Here is a 19,403-nt window from a genome sequence, read left to right as displayed (position 1 = left end):
GGGTGAGGTGCGGGCGGGTGAGGGCTCTGGCTGGGAGTGTGAGCTCTGGGTTGGGGCTGGGGATGAGGGTTAAGACATTCCTTTCCTCTACCAGGCTGGAGAACAGGCAGAACTGGATTACTGACATGGCTGTGCAGAGCATTACGACTGGGGATGTACGCTAATTTAACTGGATTTGTGTTTTTAACTATTATACAAATATTTCAGCCTCATAACCAAGATGAAAGGAATCTAAAAGGGTAAATCTGCATTAATTTGCACAGGGAGGTAAAGGCGAAACTCTGTTATTGGGGACATGGCCAGGCTGAAAGCCAGATATTGTAAACAGGTGTTTCTGGACCTATTTATGACTCTCTCACAGTCTGCGCATCTCTTATCTTGGACAATGAAAATCCATTAAGGTGCTTCCAAGTTCTCAGTGCGGTAACATTCAGGTTGCGAACACTTGATGGAAATTTGTCCTTCCTGTAAAACCAGTGTTTTCAATCAAATTTAAAAGAATAACAGAGGGAACATTTTTCTGTGGGTCTTAAGGGTTTGTTTTTATAAAACTAATTTTTTAGATAAAGTGGAGTGGTCACCTTATTAAGGGCTTGTCCACACTGGGGTTTCACACTGAGATAAACTATTCCAGCACAAGTCATGGTTAACCGAGCATGGATTGTCTACACTAGGAGTTTGCACAGATGCAACTATGTTGGTGTAAAATAACCGTGTGCAGACAAAGCCTGCAAGTCAGTCTAGCACCCACAGCAATGCACCCCTAAGAACCACATATAAAAACAAAGGAAAGAAATGACAACTCCTAAGCAAAGAATGGGGCGGGGGATAAGGGGTTCACGGTGCAGGCTCAGGGCTGGGGCAGAGGGCTGGGGTCGGGGGTGGGGGCAGGGTGAGGGCTCTGGCTGGGGGTGCAGGCGGCAGGCAGCTGCGGGGCTGGGGCTAGAGAGGAGGACTCCCCACAGCCCTCTCCCCGCTGGCAGCTGTGAGCTCCGGGGGAGGAGCCCCCACTCTCCTCCCTCTCCCCCCTGGTATGACACTCACCCAAGCCCCAGGCTGCTGCTCAGGAGGTCCAGACAGGATAAGCCCCCTCAGAGTCGCCTGCCGGGGGGTGGGGGGGGCTGTCGTGCCGCTACGCCTCCTCCCCTTCTCCGGCTCAGCAGTCAGCCTGCCACCGGCACCACTCCCTTAGCCAGCAGCGACCGGCGAGGGCGTGCAGCACAGAGCAGCCGCCCACTGCCAGGGCGCAGGTGAGGTAAGGATGCTCAGGGGAGGCACGCGGGGCCAGGGGATGCTCGGGGGAGACACATGGGGGCAGCAGGCGGGGCCAGCGGAGAGACCTGGCCATTAACATTAGTGGAACTGGGCCCCTGGGGCCCTGAATTTGCTGGAGCCCGGGCACCAGGGGCCCATACAAATCGCCATCCCTGCATGTAGCCCCAGGAGACCAGAGACACACAATGAGGCAGGGTCCAAGACAGCCGGCCCTATGGGAGCTCAGCCCCTGCCCAGCGCCTATTAATAATAAATGCCCCTTTGCGTTTCTACAGCATCTTCCTTCCAAGGCACTTCACAAACATCAGATTCATTAAGTCTCCTACAACCACCTTCTCCCTCCCATCAGAAACATTAGAAAGACACTGGCTGCAGTGGGCTGAGAAACCTATGTCCTGTCTGTGGCTCTTCCTCAAGCTCCCAGTCTGATCTTGGGCAAGTCCTCTCCTCTCTGCTTCCCCAGCTGTACGAAGGGCGTAATAATAATCACCTGCCTCTCGAGATGTTAATTCATTCCTAACTGCAAAGGCGCTACACAGTAACTCCTCGCTTAATGTTGTGCTCCCGAAAAATGCTACTTTAAGCAAAACGATGTTAAGTGAATCCAATTTCCCCATAAGAATTAATGTACCTGGGGGGATTAGGCTCCAGGGAAATTTTTTTCACCAGACAAAAGACTATATTTTATACACACACACACACACACACACACAGTGTAAGTTTTAAACAAACAATTTATTACTGTACACAGCGATGATGATGGTGAAGCTTGGTAGAGGTGGTGGAGTCAGAGGGTGGGATATTTCCCAGGGAATGCCTTGCTGCTAAATGATGAACTAGCCCTCGGCTGAGCCCTCAAGGGTTAACACAACGCAGCAGGAATGGAGGGAGGAGCGACTGCATGGCAGAGAGAGAGAGTGTGTGTGTGTGAGATGCATTGCCCCTTTAAGTACACTGACCCCACTCTAAATACATTGTCTTTTTTAAAAAAGGAGGACTTGTGGCACCTTGGAGACAAACAAATTTATTTGAGCATAAGCTTTCGAGAGCTACAGCTCACTTCATCCACTTGTCCTCCTTTTCTTTTTGCAAATACAGAGTAACACGGCAGCTACTCTGAAACCTGTCTTTTTAAGTAGATCAGCAAGTTGAGACAGCAGCGGCTGGCTGCAAGCTCCCTCTGTCCTGAGCCCTGTCATCCACCCTGCTCTGTGGAGATGGGGTAAAGGAGCGGGGGCGGCGGGGACACCCTGACATTAGCACCCCTCTCCCCCACCTCTGCACAGCAAGCAGGAGGCTCGGGGAGCAGCTCCATAGCAGTGCGGGGCGGGACAGATGAGCTGTTGGCAATTGGTAGACAGCTGGGCGGCTGCCGCAAAGGGAACTTAGGGGACGGGGGAGCTGATAGGGGGGCTGCCGGCCCACCCTGGTACCAAGCCCCACCAGGCTGCTCTTCCTGCAAGCAGTGGACAAAGCAGGCGGCTGCCAAACGTTAGAAGGGAGCATTGTGCAACTTTAAACGAGCATGGTCCCTAATTGATCAGCAACGTAACAACGAAACAACGTTAACTGGGACGATGTTAAGTGAGGAGATACTATACTAAGGCGAGGTAACAGCAAGCCCGTTTTACAGATGGGGGAAAGAGGGCGACAAAGGGTTAAGCGACTGGCCTGAGGTCTGAATATGTCTGCAATACAGCTGGGAATAGGTCCCAGGAGTCCTTGCTCTAAACACATAATGGGCCTGATTCTGATCTCACATACTCCTGTTTCCCACTGGTGTGAGATCAGAACCCGGCCCAGGACTGGGCCGTTACTCTACGGCTGGGCTACTGCATTTTTAAAGTACAGGTGTCTGTCCACGCTACCATTAAAATCCCTCCATTTGATCATCAGACGCAAATCCAGGACAACAAGCCGGCTTCCTGCTGGTCAATACCACCCTGATAGGGACAAGTCTAGGCAGCCCATCGCTGTCGCCAGGAGGACTGAAAACCTGTCCTCTGCCGAGCCCTGGGGCAATGGTTGCGTGTTTCCTGGCATCACCAAGGCCTAGAGCATTCTAGCAGCCGCGGGCCTGGGCTGTTGGTGATCTCAGCTGATTCTGGGGAGACGCACAGGGTCTTGTGCTCAGGACGGGGCTGATAAAGGGAAGTAGCTGCTGGCTGCCTTCCCACATTCAGTTTGACAATGGAATGCACATTTAGCCTGTTGGAGACAAACACAGCCCCTGTGGCATGGGGGAACTGGGCATGGGGAAGTGTAGAGGAATGCATCCAGTCAGGGCGGCAGAGCACAGCTCCTTGGGGCTCCCTGCACAGATGGCAGCGGGGCCCCAAGGTGGAAGCAGTCACAGAGCCACCCAGCAGACTGCCCTCGGCACAGGCTGGAGGTTTGGCCCTTTGCGATCATCCCATCTACCAGCATTTCCGACGCACTCACAATCGCAGCGCCCAGGAGCGGCCATCACCACTGGCACATGTTACCAGCCAGTATCAGCAGCTGCAGTCATTTAAACTGAGCAAATTCCTGGAGAACAGACGCTTGTCCTCTTCCCCCTTTTTTGCCACCAGATGAAACCACCGAGAACGTCACAGGTCAGCTCACCTCCAGCAGAGGCTGCAAGAAGCAGATCGAGCCAAGGACGGGAAAGCAACGCAGCGCGATGGCAACGCAGCAGAGAGAGCACCAGCGCAGAAAGGCCCCAGACATGGCCTGGCTGGCTCTGCAGCCCAGAACAGGGCTCCCTTTGTTCTCGCACATCTGCCTCCCTGCTCAGAGCAAGAATCCTGTTAACCCTCTTCTTATAGCCCCGGGCCTCCCGCCGGGAGAAGATAATGGCATGAGGAGACTGACCGGGCGGCTTGGAAAGAACCCAGAAACACTGTGCATGTTCTTAAAACAGGTTCTCACACTTCCCGGCACCGCGACCCCCTTCTGACAACAAAAATTACTACACGACCACAGGAGGGCCAAAGCCCGAGCCCCACCGCTCCGGGTGGGGGCGGGCAAAGTGCAAGGGCTTCAGCCCCAGGCAAGGGGCCTGTAACCCGAGCCCCGCCACTCAGGGCTGAAGCCCTCGGGCTTGGCTTCGGCCCTGGGCAGTGGGACTCGGGCTTCAGCCCCAGGTCCCAGTAAGTCTAAGCCACTTTGGGGTCCTGTCTGACAGTTTGAGAACTTCTGTCTTAAAACAACCATACATCTGCAGCAAAGGAAGCCCAGAGCAATGGGATGGGTGCTGCCGGTCCCCCTGCCGAGGGTCTCTCTGGCCAGTGACAGATCCAAATGGCAGCTCAGAACCAGGCCCTGTTGCTGTCTAACGTGATTTGGGTGGCGAGACACATGGAAACCAATGACTTGTGGAATTTAATCAATTCCTTTCCACAGATGGGATCCTCTGAAGTTACCCAATTCCTTTAGAGGATGTAAGACATACCCAGAGGAGTTCTGCCTAGCAATTCCACTCTTTCTGTCCCCAGCCATGAGCAAAGACACCATGGTGTCTAGCATATGGACACAACCTCAACGAGGAATGAACATGCCTGATCTCAGAGCGACCTAAAAGCAATCGGTAATCTATCATTTCCCCAGGAGGCAGCAGCCTTACAGGACCAGACCCGTGGTCCCTCTAGCCCAGTCTCCTGTCTCTGATAGTGACCAGTTGCTTCAAAGTGACGTTGTTGGGGTCAAATTCTAACCAGTACATTGTAGTATCGTCACCAAAAGCATAAGTGGGTTCAAAATGGAATTAGATAAATTCATAGAGGATTGGTCCATCAATGACTATTAGCTAAGATGGTCAGGGACGCAACCCCGGGCTCTGCATGCCAGAAGATGGGACTGAACGACAGGAGATGGATCACTCGAAAATCGCCCTGTTCTGTTCATTCCCTCTGAAGCATCTAGCACGGCCCACCGTCAGAGACAGGATACTGGGCTAGATGGACCACTGGTCTGACCCAGTACGGCTCTTTGGAGGTTCTTATGCAGTTTAATCCTTCCACAGATACTTTTCCCCAACACTTTTGCTATTATTCATCCACTAAGGATTTAAAATAGCTGTAGATAAGATCAGCAAAACAACCCACTGGCAGAAAGATGATGAGAAAGTGAGACAGAAAGAGAGAGAGAAATTACTGTGTGGATAAGGAAATGGAAAGAAAGCTTGTTGGAACGCAGAATGCACCTCCCCCACCAGCCGGTCTCTCAGCTGCTAATTTTACAAACCCTGCATTTCATCATCCAAAATTCAAACCTGAGTCCTCACCTGGGAAGGCAGCGGTGAGATTCTCATCCCTGTCTCTGGGATACAGCCGGGAAAACACAGCACAATGCGCTTTTATACTTCCATCTGGAGACTCTGCAAGAAACCTGCCCCCCCTCGCGCTCCCTCTGCAAACTTCACACAAGGCACTGCCTGTCCAGAAAGTCGTCCGGCACATACACACACACCCCACAGCCTCGCTCTCTTTCTCTGGGCTGACCTTCTCTCTGAGCTGCACAATACTTCCTGAAAGAGCAGGCCCACCAAAGCAAGAAGAAAAAAAAACGCCACCCAGAATTCACTGGGGCTAATACTTCCTCCTCTCACCCCCAAAAAGTGACACCTCCCAGACCTTGCGCTGCCGGCTGCTCACCACCAACCACACAGCATAAAGGGAGGTTACCATGGCTGCCAAGAAGCACAACAGACCAAGATTTATATTACTAGCTCCCCCTCACACTCCCTGAATTTAAAGGGCCATCTATCTTATCGGTATTTATTTATTCAGCACTGTACAATGACACACGAACACAGCCAGTCCCAGGCCAAGCTGAAGGACAGATACAAGGGGCACCGGGAAATCCAGAGGTAGTGATTAACGGAGTAACTATATCCCCCAGATTCGCTTCTTGTGGATAACTCAAAGGGCAGGGGTTGTCCTCCCGCCCTGCCTGGGATGCTATAAGACCGGCATGATTCCTGCTACTTTCACTGCTGTGGGTGAAAAGCAGCAGGGAGAGGCTGGTTAGTTTCATTCATAGCTTGGGATATCTATGAACAGCAGCGGAGTGGTTTGCCGGCAGGTGCTGAAAGACAAGAACGCAACCATTCCTATTTAGAACAGTCCTTAGCTGTCCCTGCGAGCCTGAGGGTTCGAAACTTCCTTTTTGGTCATAAACGAAACCGTAGATTCTGCAGAATTCAGTCATTTGGGTCCCCTGCCGCCCAGAGAACGTGTCCTACAGATGAAGGGCTGGGTGGAATTTTCATGCCCTTTATTTGGTACCACGCAAGCCCACTACAAACGGTTTAGGACAGGAAGTGAAGAAGAATAGCTTGTCCATCGCAGCCACAGGGGGAGCTGATGTAGGCAGAATGTAGCTACCCAATTAGGGATTTTTGCAGGACACTACGATGGAGTTCCTTGCTGCCGTTCAGCGTTCCGCAGCTTTTTAATAAGCACATGTGAGCCAGCCCTTCAATTCCACCTCTCCTCCAAGAGATGGACCCTCCAGCTGCACACCACCATTCTGGGGCATCACCTCGTTAGTGACATCAAGGGAACAGCCTCATCTACTGGGATGTCACACTCTCCACTCCCTTGCTATCCTGGGCAGTCATTTACACCTCTGCAAAAAAGGATCAAGCTCGGTCCAACTTGCACAACAACGAACGGGGCAAGGGCAGAAGAGACTCGAGCCCTCTGACTCTCTGTGTGTTTGGGGCACAGGGCTGGGCATGTGAATCACATTAATATCACTGGCTACAGTAGGAAATAGGCAAAAAGAAAAGGAGGACTTGTGGCACCTTAGAGACGAACCAATTTATTTGAGCATAAGCTTTCGTGAGACGTGAGTTGTAGCTCACGAAAGCCTAGGCTCAAATAAATTGGTTCGTCTCTAAGGTGCCACAAGTCCTCCTTTTCTTTTTGCGGATACAGACTAACACGGCTGCTACTCTGAAATAGGAAATAGGGTAACTGGAAAAAGTAACAACCAGATCACCAAAATGCACTCAGCCCCTGCAGGAAGATCAGGGCCCAGAGGCATCCGGACCCTCCCATTATTTGGAGATGTATCCAGGGGCTTGGTCACTGCTGTATTACATCAGATGTAATGATACAGATGCAGCTGCAGTCATTTAAACTGAGCAAATTCCTGGAGAACATCTAATCTGATTTTTCTGTAACTGTGTCCAGTTTTGGGCCCCACACTACAAGAAGGATGTGGATAAATTGGAGAGAGTCCAGCGAAGGGCAACAAAAATGATTAGGGGTCTGGAACACATGAGTTATGAGGAGAGGCTGAGGGAGCTGGGATTGTTTAGCCTGCAGAAGAGAAGAATGAGGGGGGATTTGATAGCTGCTTTCAACTACCTGAAAGGGGGTTCCAAAGAGGATGGCTCTAGACTGTTCTCAATGGTAGCAGATGACAGAACGAGGAGTAATGGTCTCAAGTTGCAGTGGGGAAGGTTTAGGTTGGATATTAGGAAAAACTTTTTCACTAAGAGGGTGGTGAAACACTGGAATGCGTTACCTAGGGAGGTGGTGGAATCTCCTTCCTTAGAGGTTTTTAAGGTCAGGCTTGACAAAGCCCTGGCTGGGATGATTTAACTGGGAATTGGTCCTGCTTTGAGCAGGGGGTTGGACTAGATGACCTTCTGGGGTCCCTTCCAACCCTGATATTCTATGATTCTATGAGTTTTGGAAGCATGTGTAGTCGGTGGAGTGAGGACTGAGCCCTTAGATGTCTAAGCTATGGCCAGTTCTGTCTCAGTGTCTGTGTGAATTCAATATCACACATACACATGCTATTTGCAAAGGCAACAAAGGGGGGAAAACAGTCCCCAAAACACACAGACGTGGCATACCCGCCTCCGGGGTATGATGAGAATTAACTGATGTTTGCGAAGCACCTCAGAGAAAAAGCCCTACCTAACTGTTAAAGCTATCCTGGGGCCTCATCCTGTGAGATGCTGAGCACCCTCAATGGCCACGGACTTCAGCAGGGCCCCAGCACCTCGCAGGATCAGGCTTTTCATCATCATGTTGCTGCCGTCGCTGTTGGGTTTACTCTGTTTATAGAAGAACCTGTGCTCTCCAGAGAAACCCCCCAGAACAAGACCCGAATTTAGATCTCTCCCAACTCAGTGCTCAGCATTTGCCAGTGAAATTCCCTTTACTGAAACCCTGAACTATTCATGTTCCCTTGGATAACCGCCTTCTCCTGTACGCTGGAGCCTGCCAAATATGGGCCCTTTTCCATTATTTAGTGGAGAAGATAGTACAGTATTCGTGGCACAGAGGCGAGCGTCAGGAATGAGTGATGCTGAGCCGACCAGACTGAAAATTTCTTACACTTGGCAAGATAGGTAGCTCTCGTAGAGGGTTTCCTGCTGCCGACGAGAACTTGTCTGACTTGATCAGAGCAAGAGAGCTCCACTGGGTTCAGCCATGGAGCTTCCATGCCGCGAGGTGGAGCGACTCGAGATTCGGATGTTGGAGGCGGCCATGTTGCTGGGTTATTGGGTCCGGGAAGAGTAGCAGGGTGACCGGGGTTTCCACGGACATTTCCAGGAGTGATGTGTACCAGTGCTGGAAGGGCCAGACTGGAGCTATCCATATCACAGAGCTTGGTCCCTGCGGATCTTGAGGAGCACCTTGTGAACGAAAGGGACGGGCAGGAACGCGTTTAGGAGACGCCCTCCCCCTGGGAGGAGGAACGCATCCACAATGAAGCCCGGGCTGTGACTCAGGAAGGAGCAGGACTGCTGAGACTTCCTGTTACGTTACGTGGCGAACAGGGTCTATTTGTTGAGCTGGTGGTTGCCATTGAGGTGGCCACAGCGCCGGAGGAGGCTGGCAGTGTCGCCTAGATCTAAACCTCCTGCTGCTGGACCTATCCAAATGACAGGACTCCGCCTCAGACTCTGAAAAAGAAGACCACAGAGGAGCGGTACTCAGTGGTGCCGAAGAGCAGTGCCGAGCCTCTGGGGACCGATGCGGTTCCCCCCGATGGGTGGCCGGTGCCAGAGATGGGGAGCAGCGTGACATCATCGCCGGCTAGCCCCTAGATGGACTAGGCAGCCTGGCTAACACCGGTGCCTCGTCCCTCCTTGGAGAAGGCGGAGCCATCAGGTGACTACGGTCCTGCACCGCCTCACATGTCTCCGAAGTGGAGGGGAGTTGAATGTCCCGGCCATGATGGTCCGTAGAACAGTAGTGGACCAGACTCGACTGGACCCCTTGCGGGGCAGGAGTTGACGAGCCCCTGGGAGCTGCCGGGCCCGAAGGAGGCTGCCGCTGTCTCTTGAGGCACAGGAGGGGGAGAGCGCCCCCTCTCTGGGCTCTTTTTCTTCTGGGGCACCGGGGATACAGAACGGCGCCTACCAGAAGTCTTATGTTCGGTGCCATGTCGGTGCTGGGAGTCCTTAGTCTCCGTTATAGGAGCCGCCTTGCACGCCGTCAGCATCAGGGCGCTGCGCACGGAGGAGGAGGGACTCAGCACGGCCTCCGCCGGCCCGGGGTCGGATTGCAGGCGGCGGGCTGCCTCCATGAGGATAAGCCTGAGTCTCTGCAAGCGATCCTTACGGGTCCTTAGCCAAAACCCTTTACAAACGCGGCACTTGTCCTTGTGACTCTCACCAAGGCACTACAAACTAGAAGTGTGCGGGTCACTTTTTGGCATCAACTTTCCGCAGACTTCACACGGTTTGAACCCCAGCAGCTGAGGCATGCCCCGGCGGCGGGGGGGGGAGTAACCCCCACAGTAAAAACTTAGTCTACTACTACTATGAACTTAAGACAAAAACTATGAACTATATACAAAACACAACAGCACACTGCTAAAGGCGCTTGCAGAAGCAAGAGCGAGGGAAGTTCCAGCTAGCCGTCACAGGAGGTAAAAAGGAACCAAGGGGATGGCGGGTCGGCAGGGCCCTATATTGCGCGCCATGAAGGCACAACTCCAGAGGGGCGCCTAGGCCGACCCTCCGGATGCTGCTAGGGGAAAAATCTTCCTGCTATGCATGCGGCGTGCACACACCTGATTGGAATGGCCATGAACAAGCACTCGAAGAAGAACTAAGAGGAACCTGCAAGATAGATACAGAAGAAATCCTGCCTCACACCCATGCAGCATATGAAAAAAATCAAAACAAAAACCCCAGCCAGAGTCTTGACCCCGAACAGAGAGAAGAGCCAGAGACTTCACAGAGTCCGCCAAGGACGTCTCTATTGATGTGGCAGGCACTCCAATATTACAGTGACAAATAGGCAGGCGGGCGTGCGTGAAGGTAGCTAGACAGACGGAACCGAACAAGGACTATGCACATAAGAATTATTAATATATCTTGTTTAATTCTTTGCTCACCATCACCATTCGCACAGTCACGACAGGGCCGTCCTGAAGGTTCTCAATCATTTTCTCCTCGCCTTCTCAACCCCCCAGGTGTTGCCCCACAAACCTCTCTGCTCTGTCGGGTTTTAGTTGACAATTTTTTTTCGTTTCCTACTAATATATTAACTTTTTAAAAAGAGTTTCTCTGCATAACACAGACCAGAGACCCTTGCTCAGTAAGTACACACTGTGACATTTCACAGTGAAGGAGGGAATCTTACACATCCTATGTGCTTGTCACTATCGGTACTCTGGGAGCTGCTTTGCGCGTTTGTGTCAGTGGGATCACAGCCAGTTTCACCGTTGTTTATGGCTAATTTCACAGAGGCACTGAGACACGAGCTGATGGTGAGGAAACATGATCCAGAGCAGTGCTTCTCAGCGTTTTCGGGTTGATGCCCTCTTATTTGAAGTCCAAAATTTTCAGGACTCCCTTACGTTTACACTAGAAGTAAGAGTAAAACATGGATCAATGATACCAAAGAACTGGTGCTAAGCGTGTGTGTGTGTGTGAGAGAGACAGAGAGAGACTTCAGGCAAATCACTTAATCTGCCCTGTGCCTCAATTCCCCACAGAGGCAGTACTTGTGAGCGTAAAATCTAGCAATGACTGATTGTTCAGCGCTCGCATGCTATGGTGATGTGGACCATACAGCTACCTAGATAGATACAGAATGCCTCTCTGCGGCTGACTTATAGGGAAAAGTTGAGCGCCTCTCAGGCAGGTCAGTAGTTACAGACAGCTCCTCTTGCTGGAAGGATCAGCTTGATTTTGCTGGCAGTTCCCCTTTGCATTTACTTTCAATTCTCTACAAGATATAAAACTATCCTCCAAAAATGTTTGCAGAACACTCAACTGTTCTAGAGTAACAGCCGTGTTAGTCTGTATTCGCAAAAAGAACAGGAGTACTTGTGGCACCTTAGAGACTAACCAATTTATTTGAGCATGAGCTTTCGTGAGCTACAGCACCCGATGAAGTGAGCTGTAGCTCACGAAAGCTTATGCTCAAATAAATTGGTTAGTCTCTAAGGTGCCACAAGTCCTCCTGTTCTTTCAACTGTTCTAGCATGTCATTTTCATGCCCCAAATCAGAGGCATCGGTTGCACGAATTCAGCACTAGAGAGCAGCATTACACCAAATAAAACAGACAAGACCTTTATGCCTGTATCATGTCAGACGCATACGACTGAGCTAGGCAGCGACAATCACTCTATCCCAGGGCAGCAGCCATGGCTGCAACATCTCTTCCCCCGTGAGCCACTTCCTGAAAATCCCAGGAAATCTCCCCGGAAGGAGCGAACCTGGGAACAGTCACTGTAACAAGACAATGTTCAGTGCTGGTTCATGTTCAAAGGACTGCACAGTCCTCCTCCGCTAGGGAGTCGGGAGCCAGTGTCAGAACAGCCCCAGATGCTCCTGTCATAGGAGCTGTACATGTTTCTAGAACGATTATACCTCCGGAGTCCCTCCTCTCAGGTCCTGTGTACAGATCACTAGGCCACGTCTCTGTCTACTAAACCACTACCAATGACCATGCTTTGAGATTTATATAGCGCCTCACATCTGTGTGCACGGAGACCACAGCCTGTCACGCTGACCAGCACTGTCTCCTTGTGCACCCGTCTGTTGTCTCTGGTCTTGTACTTTGCTTGGAAGCTCTCTGGGGCAGCTACCATCTGTTCGTTCTGTGTTTGTGCAGCGCCAAGCACAACTGGGTCCTGGCCCGTGACTGGGGCTGCAAGTATGAGGATGATACAAATAAATAATACTAAGCCACGTCCTTGGCATTCCCTCCGGGTGGTGGGGAAGGATTATTATCCCCAGTGTGGAGGTGAGGAATTTGGACACAAAAATTATTGCCCAAACTTTCAAGAGTGGCCTCTAATTTGGGGTGCCCAAGTTGGGACCCCCTGGGGCCTGATTGGCAGCGGGGCTGGGCACTTGGACCTCTGAACAGCAGGCATGGGGGAGGTCCCCGAAGCTGGGCACACAAAAATCTGTGACCGCTTCTGCAAAACGTGGCCCTTGCCCAAGTACCCACAGCTGAGCCAGGTGCAGACCTGGGCACCAAACCCAGAGAAGTCCTAGTCTCCTGCTCTAACCACTAGACCTGTAAAAGTTTATAACGCTTATAGAGAGAAGAAAACGCACCCTGTTAGTGGGAATCGAAATCAACACCACACAGTGCCACCCATCCATACGAGAAACCAGGGCCAGCTGCGGACGGGCAGGCGAGCGAGCAGGGCAGTCATCCTGGGCCCAACTTCCAAGGGTGCTGCCACACTGCTGTGCCACTTGGCTTTTTAATTTTTTTTTCTCCATTCTGATTGGAGCAAAAGTAACTGGCCACTCTGATTGGCCGGCTGTTTTTTTTTATTATTATTATTTTGCTTTGCTGATTGGCCGGATGTGGTTGGTTTATTTTTGCTCAGCTGCCAGTGTTCAGCAAAATGGACAGGGCCACTCCTGAGGGAGATCAGTGATTTCTCTGATACTCAACATACACGCCCCTTCCCCTCAGGGGATCCAAGTCTCTTCTCTGTAGTCGGTAGCCTGCTACAGAGTGACAGTCCCCAGCACCAGCTCAGAGCACCACAGCTGACCAGTGCTGTGTGATGGGGCAAATGCCAGCAGGACTGCACGCCCAGCAGTAACTCACGCCGATCTGGGGGCTTCCATGGGCTCCCCGTGGGGACATCGGTGACCACCGCTAGGTAAAGGCTTCGGGCTGCAGTTATGGAAAGAAAGCCCCCATCCCAGCCCTGTCCCAGGAAACCCCCCTTTCTGTCTACACCCAGCGATTGAGCTCCCTCTCCCCTCCACTGTCTGTTTCGGGGCGCCCAGTGTCCTGCCCACCCTTCCAGACGGGAGTCCCTCGGCCAGAGCCACAAGGTGGAAAAGGTCGCTGAGCTGAGCGACATCCAGTATGAGCACTATGGTCATTTTCCAGGGGACACACAAAGATTTGGGTCGATGGCTCTAAGCACCGTCTATATGAAAACGGGTCTGGGAAGTGCAGACACATCTACATAGCTCAGGATCTTCCTCAGACCCTTCCTGGACTTCACGCCCACGGCTGCCCCCGGTGACCCAGGCCTGGGATTCACAGCTCATCCAACAGACTGGTGAGAAGCGCACTGAGCTCCGCACGGGGTCAGCATCAGTTCCAGCACCCCTGGGCTTCCTCGGAGGTCCCTCACCCAAGCACGGACCCAGCCTAACCTGGCTTAGCTCGGGAGACCTGAGGAGAGCCAGGTGAAGTGGCCCTCAGTGAAGGCACCTATCCCACCCCTGGCCTGCATCCGATTCCACAGTCACTGGACTTCCAGTTCCCCCATTAGCCTTACCTGGTGGCCGTCCTCTGGGACAAAGCCCTTGGTGGCAGCAAGGGCGGTCGGCTTGGCAGGGGGGGCACCTTGAGGGAGTGGGGCTTAGTCTCCAGCTGGTGGCGTTTCACTGGCAAAGGGGGCAGCGGTGGTTTCCCCTTCCCTTCAGGGACCGCTAGCCCCAGAGAGAGCTTGTCTCTGGCTGGCAGCGGAGCAGGCAGCGGAGGGGCAAAGTCAGCGAAGGAGGGCAGTTCGGAGCGACAGGGGACAGCAGGGGACAGTTCAGCAGAGACAGAAGGCGATGCTGAGGAGAACTTGATGGGAGGGCGACACCCCAGTCTTGGGGGGATGGGTGGGGGCACCTGGCTGAGGCCGGCAGGGTTCCCCATCTCCATGAGAAGAGGAGACTTTCTGCTGGCTGGCGTGGTCGAGTCACCTTTGAGCTCCGGCTCTGCCCGGGCGGTCACGGCATCTGTGCTGACCCGGAAAATGTTGCGTTTCTTGGGGACTGGCCTCCTTGCTGCCACCACAGGCCCCTCCGTGCCTGGTGGAGCCTCCATGAAGGCCTTCTGGAGGCCAAAGAGGATGCGCTTGCGATGGCCTGGCAGCAAGATCCCGATCTGAGTCAGCGCCTCATCCGTCAGGTTCCTGCAGTCCGACACCTTGCAGAGGTCATTCTTCTCAAAGCTCTCCAAGTACTGGTCCAGGTGAAGGGCTCTGAGCCATTCAGCCACAAGCAAGGACGCCCCTTCCTCCATCGTGGGACGGGGGAGCTCCACCTCAGTTCATTTCTCCACCACGTGGTGAGCTTCAAAATGGCGTCCGCACCTAGAAGGAAACAAAGAGCTCGTTAGAATGTGCAGGCATCAGAGCATCAAATAGGGAGGGGACAGAGGCCCAGTCTTGCCTCTCTTCCTTTGGCTGTTCCACAAAGCATCCCACTGAAATCCCATGAGATTGTTACCCCATTTTACAGAGGGGAAAACTGAGCCCCGGAGACGCTAAGACCAATATTTTCATGATACTGTCTAGATCGAAGTGGGCTGATTTTCAGACCAGGCTGTTCTATTCTATCCAGGTTCTTATATTGCCCTCATCAGCACAGCATCCAAGCACTTTAGCCCCCGTGAATGCCACAGAAGTCAATAGGAGCAGTGGACTGTCAGCACCTCTGAGAAAATCAAGCCACTCGTTTGGGTCCCTACTTGCAGCTTTAGGAGCCTCACTTCAGACAGCCAAACAAATCTAGCGGTTTGCCCCAAAGTCAACCACATCCAACGCCGATTAATTTCCCCAGAAAACCCAAGCCAACATGAACGTCACCTACGAACCCACAGAGCAGATCGGGAAACGAGGAAGCTCCCACCTTGGACTAAGTATCAGCAAAAATCACCCCTGAGAGCCAAGTGTGTTCGACTGAAATAGCCTCTCCAAAGGGAAGTGGCGGGAGATATACGGATATTAAAAGCTGGACTGGTGATGCAGTTGGGGAGAGACTGCAAGGAACACTCCTACGCTGGCTGGGCCACCTGCCCCAGTCTGGCTCTTCCATCTCTAACTCCTAATATTCCTATCAGGAGCACACGCGAAAGAGGCAGGAGGGGGTAAATATGGCACACTGGGGACCGGCACAAACACAACAGACATCAACCGCCCTGCGTACATGGGGACAAGGGGACATCCCATTCAGCAGCAGCAGAGGGGTGGCTGGATGGAAACCAACAGAGCAGGAACTGGTGCAATGTTGCGAGCGCCTCTGACGCCCAGAAAGTCAAGCCAGTGTCCTCACGAGGCCCAACGCTTCTCCGACTGAGAAACGCTCCTTTAACTCTGGCTCCTTGCTCGCAATGCCAAAACCTCAGCTGACCACAGAGCTGTTACAGCGTCAGAAGCAACACTGTAGTGAAAACGCTCTGACACGTTCCCCTGGTGTTATGTGGACCGGTGTGATCTGCTAGGTCACTCCAATCCTCAACTCTGGGAGCCAGCCTTGCCCTGCTCTGCTGTGAGAACCCCCACTCCTGGGCTGGTCATGCCCAGCCTCTGGCATGTAAACTGCTCCCAGCACACGAGTGAGCACTTTTGGCCAGAAGCTGCTTGGATTGTGCAAGCGAATGACACTAGCCAATATCTCCAGTCCCAGACACAACCTTAGGAACCTCCATCTTGCAGTGTCCAGTTATGCCCGCTGGATGCGGCAAGCTTATATGAGTTTGTCAATTTAACAAAGAAATTGATATGTCCCAGGCTTGTTATCCCAAGGGGAGTCTCTGACATGCTTTTCAAACCAAACGCACTGCTTCAGGTAGAATAATCAAACAGATTGACTTATAATCACTTAAAATCTAAACACAACAAGTCAGATTTGGTCAAATGAAATAAAAGCAAAACGCATTCTAAGCTGATCTAAGCTGATCTTAACACTTTCAATGCCCTTGCAAACTGAGATGCTTCTCACCACAGGCTGGCTGGTTGCTCTTCAGCCAGGCTCTCCCCTTTGATCAGCGCTTCAGTGGCTTGGTGGTGGTGCGTGTAGATGGAGGTGGAAGAGCATGGCAAACATCTCTCCCTTTTATCATGTTCTTCCTTCCCTCCTGGCTTTTCCCCCCACCCCTTCAGAGTCAGGTGAGCATTACCTCATTGTAGTCCCAAACTGACCAAGCGAAGGGGAGTGACTCACTCAAGAGTCCAACAGATCCTTTGCTGCTGCCTGGACCACTGTCCTTTGTTCCTGTGAGGCTGGGCTGGGTTTGTTCCATATGTGCCCTGATGAGGTGTGAACTGCCCCTCTGCTCCTGGAGAGTTTTGCCTGGGCTTGTTTTAAGCCATGAGGACACAATTTCAGCCTCATAACTACATACATGAAGTTACAACCTATAACATTACTATGACAACAATGCTCAGTGTATCATGAGCCTTCCGAAGACACCCGACATGACAAACTTTGCACTGGATACCACACAATCATAAGGATGAACATGGGGGTGCAGGGTGTTCCCCCAAGGTACCGAGTGTCACACCCTCATCATGTTGTTTGCTGTGGGATAGCCCGTCCAGAGAAAGATCTTCCATCCTTCAAGGTGCTACCCTGCTAGCATGGTTCCTTGACACACACACACAGTTCAGAGAAATCTCCCCAAATCTCTTATTAATTATCAATATTATTATTTTTTATTTGTATTCTCGTAGCACCTTGGTGCCCCAGTCATGAACCACGGTGCTAGGGGCTGTACTAGAACTAAGAGATGGTCTCTGCCCACAAGAGCTTATAATCTAAGAGACAACAGATGGATACAGCCAGTCAGAGAGCGGAAACAATGAGACACTGTTAGTCTACAGGATGGGCAGGGAGTCGCAGCACACCACATGCCTGACCACCAGGGATCTCCTTGTTTTCCCTGATTAATTAAAAAAAAAAAAAAAGACCCATAAAATTCTGTGTTTTTCCATGATTAAAATGAAACGCTGAGCCTTAGTTTCCCTAGCCACAATCTATACAGGTATCAGTTGAACACAATGTTTTGTAGATATATTTACAACATTTAGACAAGTTGGAAGCCTACCACTGCCATCCATCATTAAAATAAAATAAAATAACTAGAATGATCCTGTCTCAGTGTATTGTTCCTCTACTGTTGTCAACAGTCCTTCTGTTTCAGCCGCATCTTCGTTTCTCATCATTTAGTTTATGTTTAGCACTTTCCATGGGTTCTACAATTCCCTGCCTTTGAACATAATCTGCTGCCTTGCTGCATACAGTACGGAGCAGCCCATTACCATCAACGTGAAATCTGTCCTTGCAAAACTCAGCGACACAGTCTTTAGGGGGGACTTTTAAAGTTTCCACCACCTTTTCATAACTTTGCTTACTCCTGTCTGGAGGCCAAAGTGAAATCTGAGATGCATTAAACCACAAACCCGCTGAGTAACTGCTCGATGCCGGAAGCAGTTTGTTGGAGTATGTTTAGCGATGTCAATTTAAAGCGTGTTCAAAAATCAACTACCCAAGGCGGAGGTTGCAAGCATTGAATAAGTGACACCGGTACTTTCAGTAAAATGTAGTGAATGGTTAATCTATGTTTTTATTTTTTCACAAACGGCAAAAAACTAAAGATTCTCTGTAAAAACGCAAATTCCGGGTTTTTCCGTGGCAAACGGATTTCTAGGATCCCTGCGGACCACTGTCCCGTTTTCCGTAGGCATCACGGCGAAGGAGAATTTTGTGGAGGGATTTGAAGGAGGACAGCGAGGGAGCTTTGCTAATGGAGACAGGGCGCTCCTCCCAAGCATGAGGGCAGAGGCGACACGTGGGGGGGGGGGGGTCACATGGAGTGACACGCCTCTCCAGATCTCTGCCAGGGTGGGAGTCGAGCTGAGCACGGTGAAGGGGGATGTGCCTGGGAAAGGCACCAGCACCTACAGCTCTCGCTGAGCCCCGCTAGGGGGTGCCCAAAGCAGAGAAGAGAGACTGGCTGGCAGCACGGCTCCGCCAGAGTCCCATCCCTTGCCATGCCCCCATGTCCCATGCCCCCTGAGTCCCACCCCGTCCTCGCCCGCAGCCGCAGTCACCTGCTTGGCTGTCGGTGTCTGGAACCCATGCCTGCAGCGGGGAGGCGATGGAAGAAGAAAGTGGGGAAGGAGCTGTGAGGGGAGTGCGGGGAAGGTGGTGACAGCTTGCAGCGGGTGTGGAAAAGGGGCCAGAGGCAACGCATGGGGCGGTCACATCCTCCTCCCCCCCCCACCCCCAAACCTTTAAATTGTGCTCCCCACCATCCAGAGTTACCAGTTGTCTCTGTGTGAGGGGCAGCAGGGGAGAAAGCAGAAAGGGGCTTACTTGAAATTTTAACAATGGGCAGAGGAGGCTGCCTCATGGGCTGAGGGGAAGCACCACCCAACAGCTACAGCAAAGGGGACCTGCTAGGTAGGGTGGGGAGTCACTAGGAAGAGCCTTGCTGCGATAGAGACGGGGGGGAGCCAGGGGAGAGGTGCAAAGAGAGGGGTGATACGGTCAAAGCGGCAGCCTAGGAAGACAACCCTAGGAAGAATGGATCCAAGCAGGGCACGGTTGTATTTGTCAAGGCCAGGGAGAAGGAAGTGGCAGTAATGATGAGAGGCTAGATAAGCGTTCTAGCTGCAAGATTTAGACATCGCCAGGAGGTGAGGACCTAGAGAAAGGTGCAAGGCCCAGGTGGTGGTGTCCATAGCACTCGAGAAAGTAGGTAGCAGGAAGGTTTTTTTGTGGGGGTTGGGGCGGGGAGGGAGGTTCCAGAGCTCTGTCTGAGCCATGTTTTGCTTGAGCTGATGGCTACACAGCAAGGAGACATCAGAGAGACAGACCAGGATTTTAGTTTGGACAGAAGGAGTCAGGCGTGGAGCACAGAGGTAGATCTGTGAGTGGACAGCAGAGGAACGGGTTTTG

The 19,403-nt window shown here is 52.1% G+C and overlaps 1 protein-coding gene across 11 annotated transcripts in view; it reads right to left on the bottom strand.

Annotated features, from left to right (window-relative positions):
• The window catches only part of ARAP1 (ArfGAP with RhoGAP domain, ankyrin repeat and PH domain 1), a 226,271-nt gene that overhangs the window by 111,720 nt on the left and 95,148 nt on the right, over positions 1-19,403 (bottom strand). For 9 of the 11 annotated variants that reach the window (XR_012157524.2, XR_012157517.2, XR_012157526.2 and 6 more), the window contains exon 2: positions 14,006-14,812. Coding sequence is in view for 3 of the 11 variants with exons in the window: in XM_073333741.2 (XP_073189842.1) it covers positions 14,006-14,742 (737 nt within the window). In the remaining 8 variants the exon portion in view is untranslated. Of the gene's footprint in view, positions 1-5,542; positions 5,978-14,005; positions 14,813-19,403 lie in introns of those variants that run through there. The other 2 variants (XR_012157534.2, XR_012157536.2) reach the window with 1 other exon arrangement.

The sequence above is a fragment of the Lepidochelys kempii genome, chromosome 1 (genome assembly GCF_965140285.1).
Source record: "Lepidochelys kempii isolate rLepKem1 chromosome 1, rLepKem1.hap1, whole genome shotgun sequence".
Classification (NCBI taxonomy): Eukaryota; Metazoa; Chordata; order Testudines; family Cheloniidae; genus Lepidochelys; species Lepidochelys kempii.
Note: the sequence above shows the minus strand (reverse complement) of the source record. Positions and strands in the feature narration are given on the sequence as shown.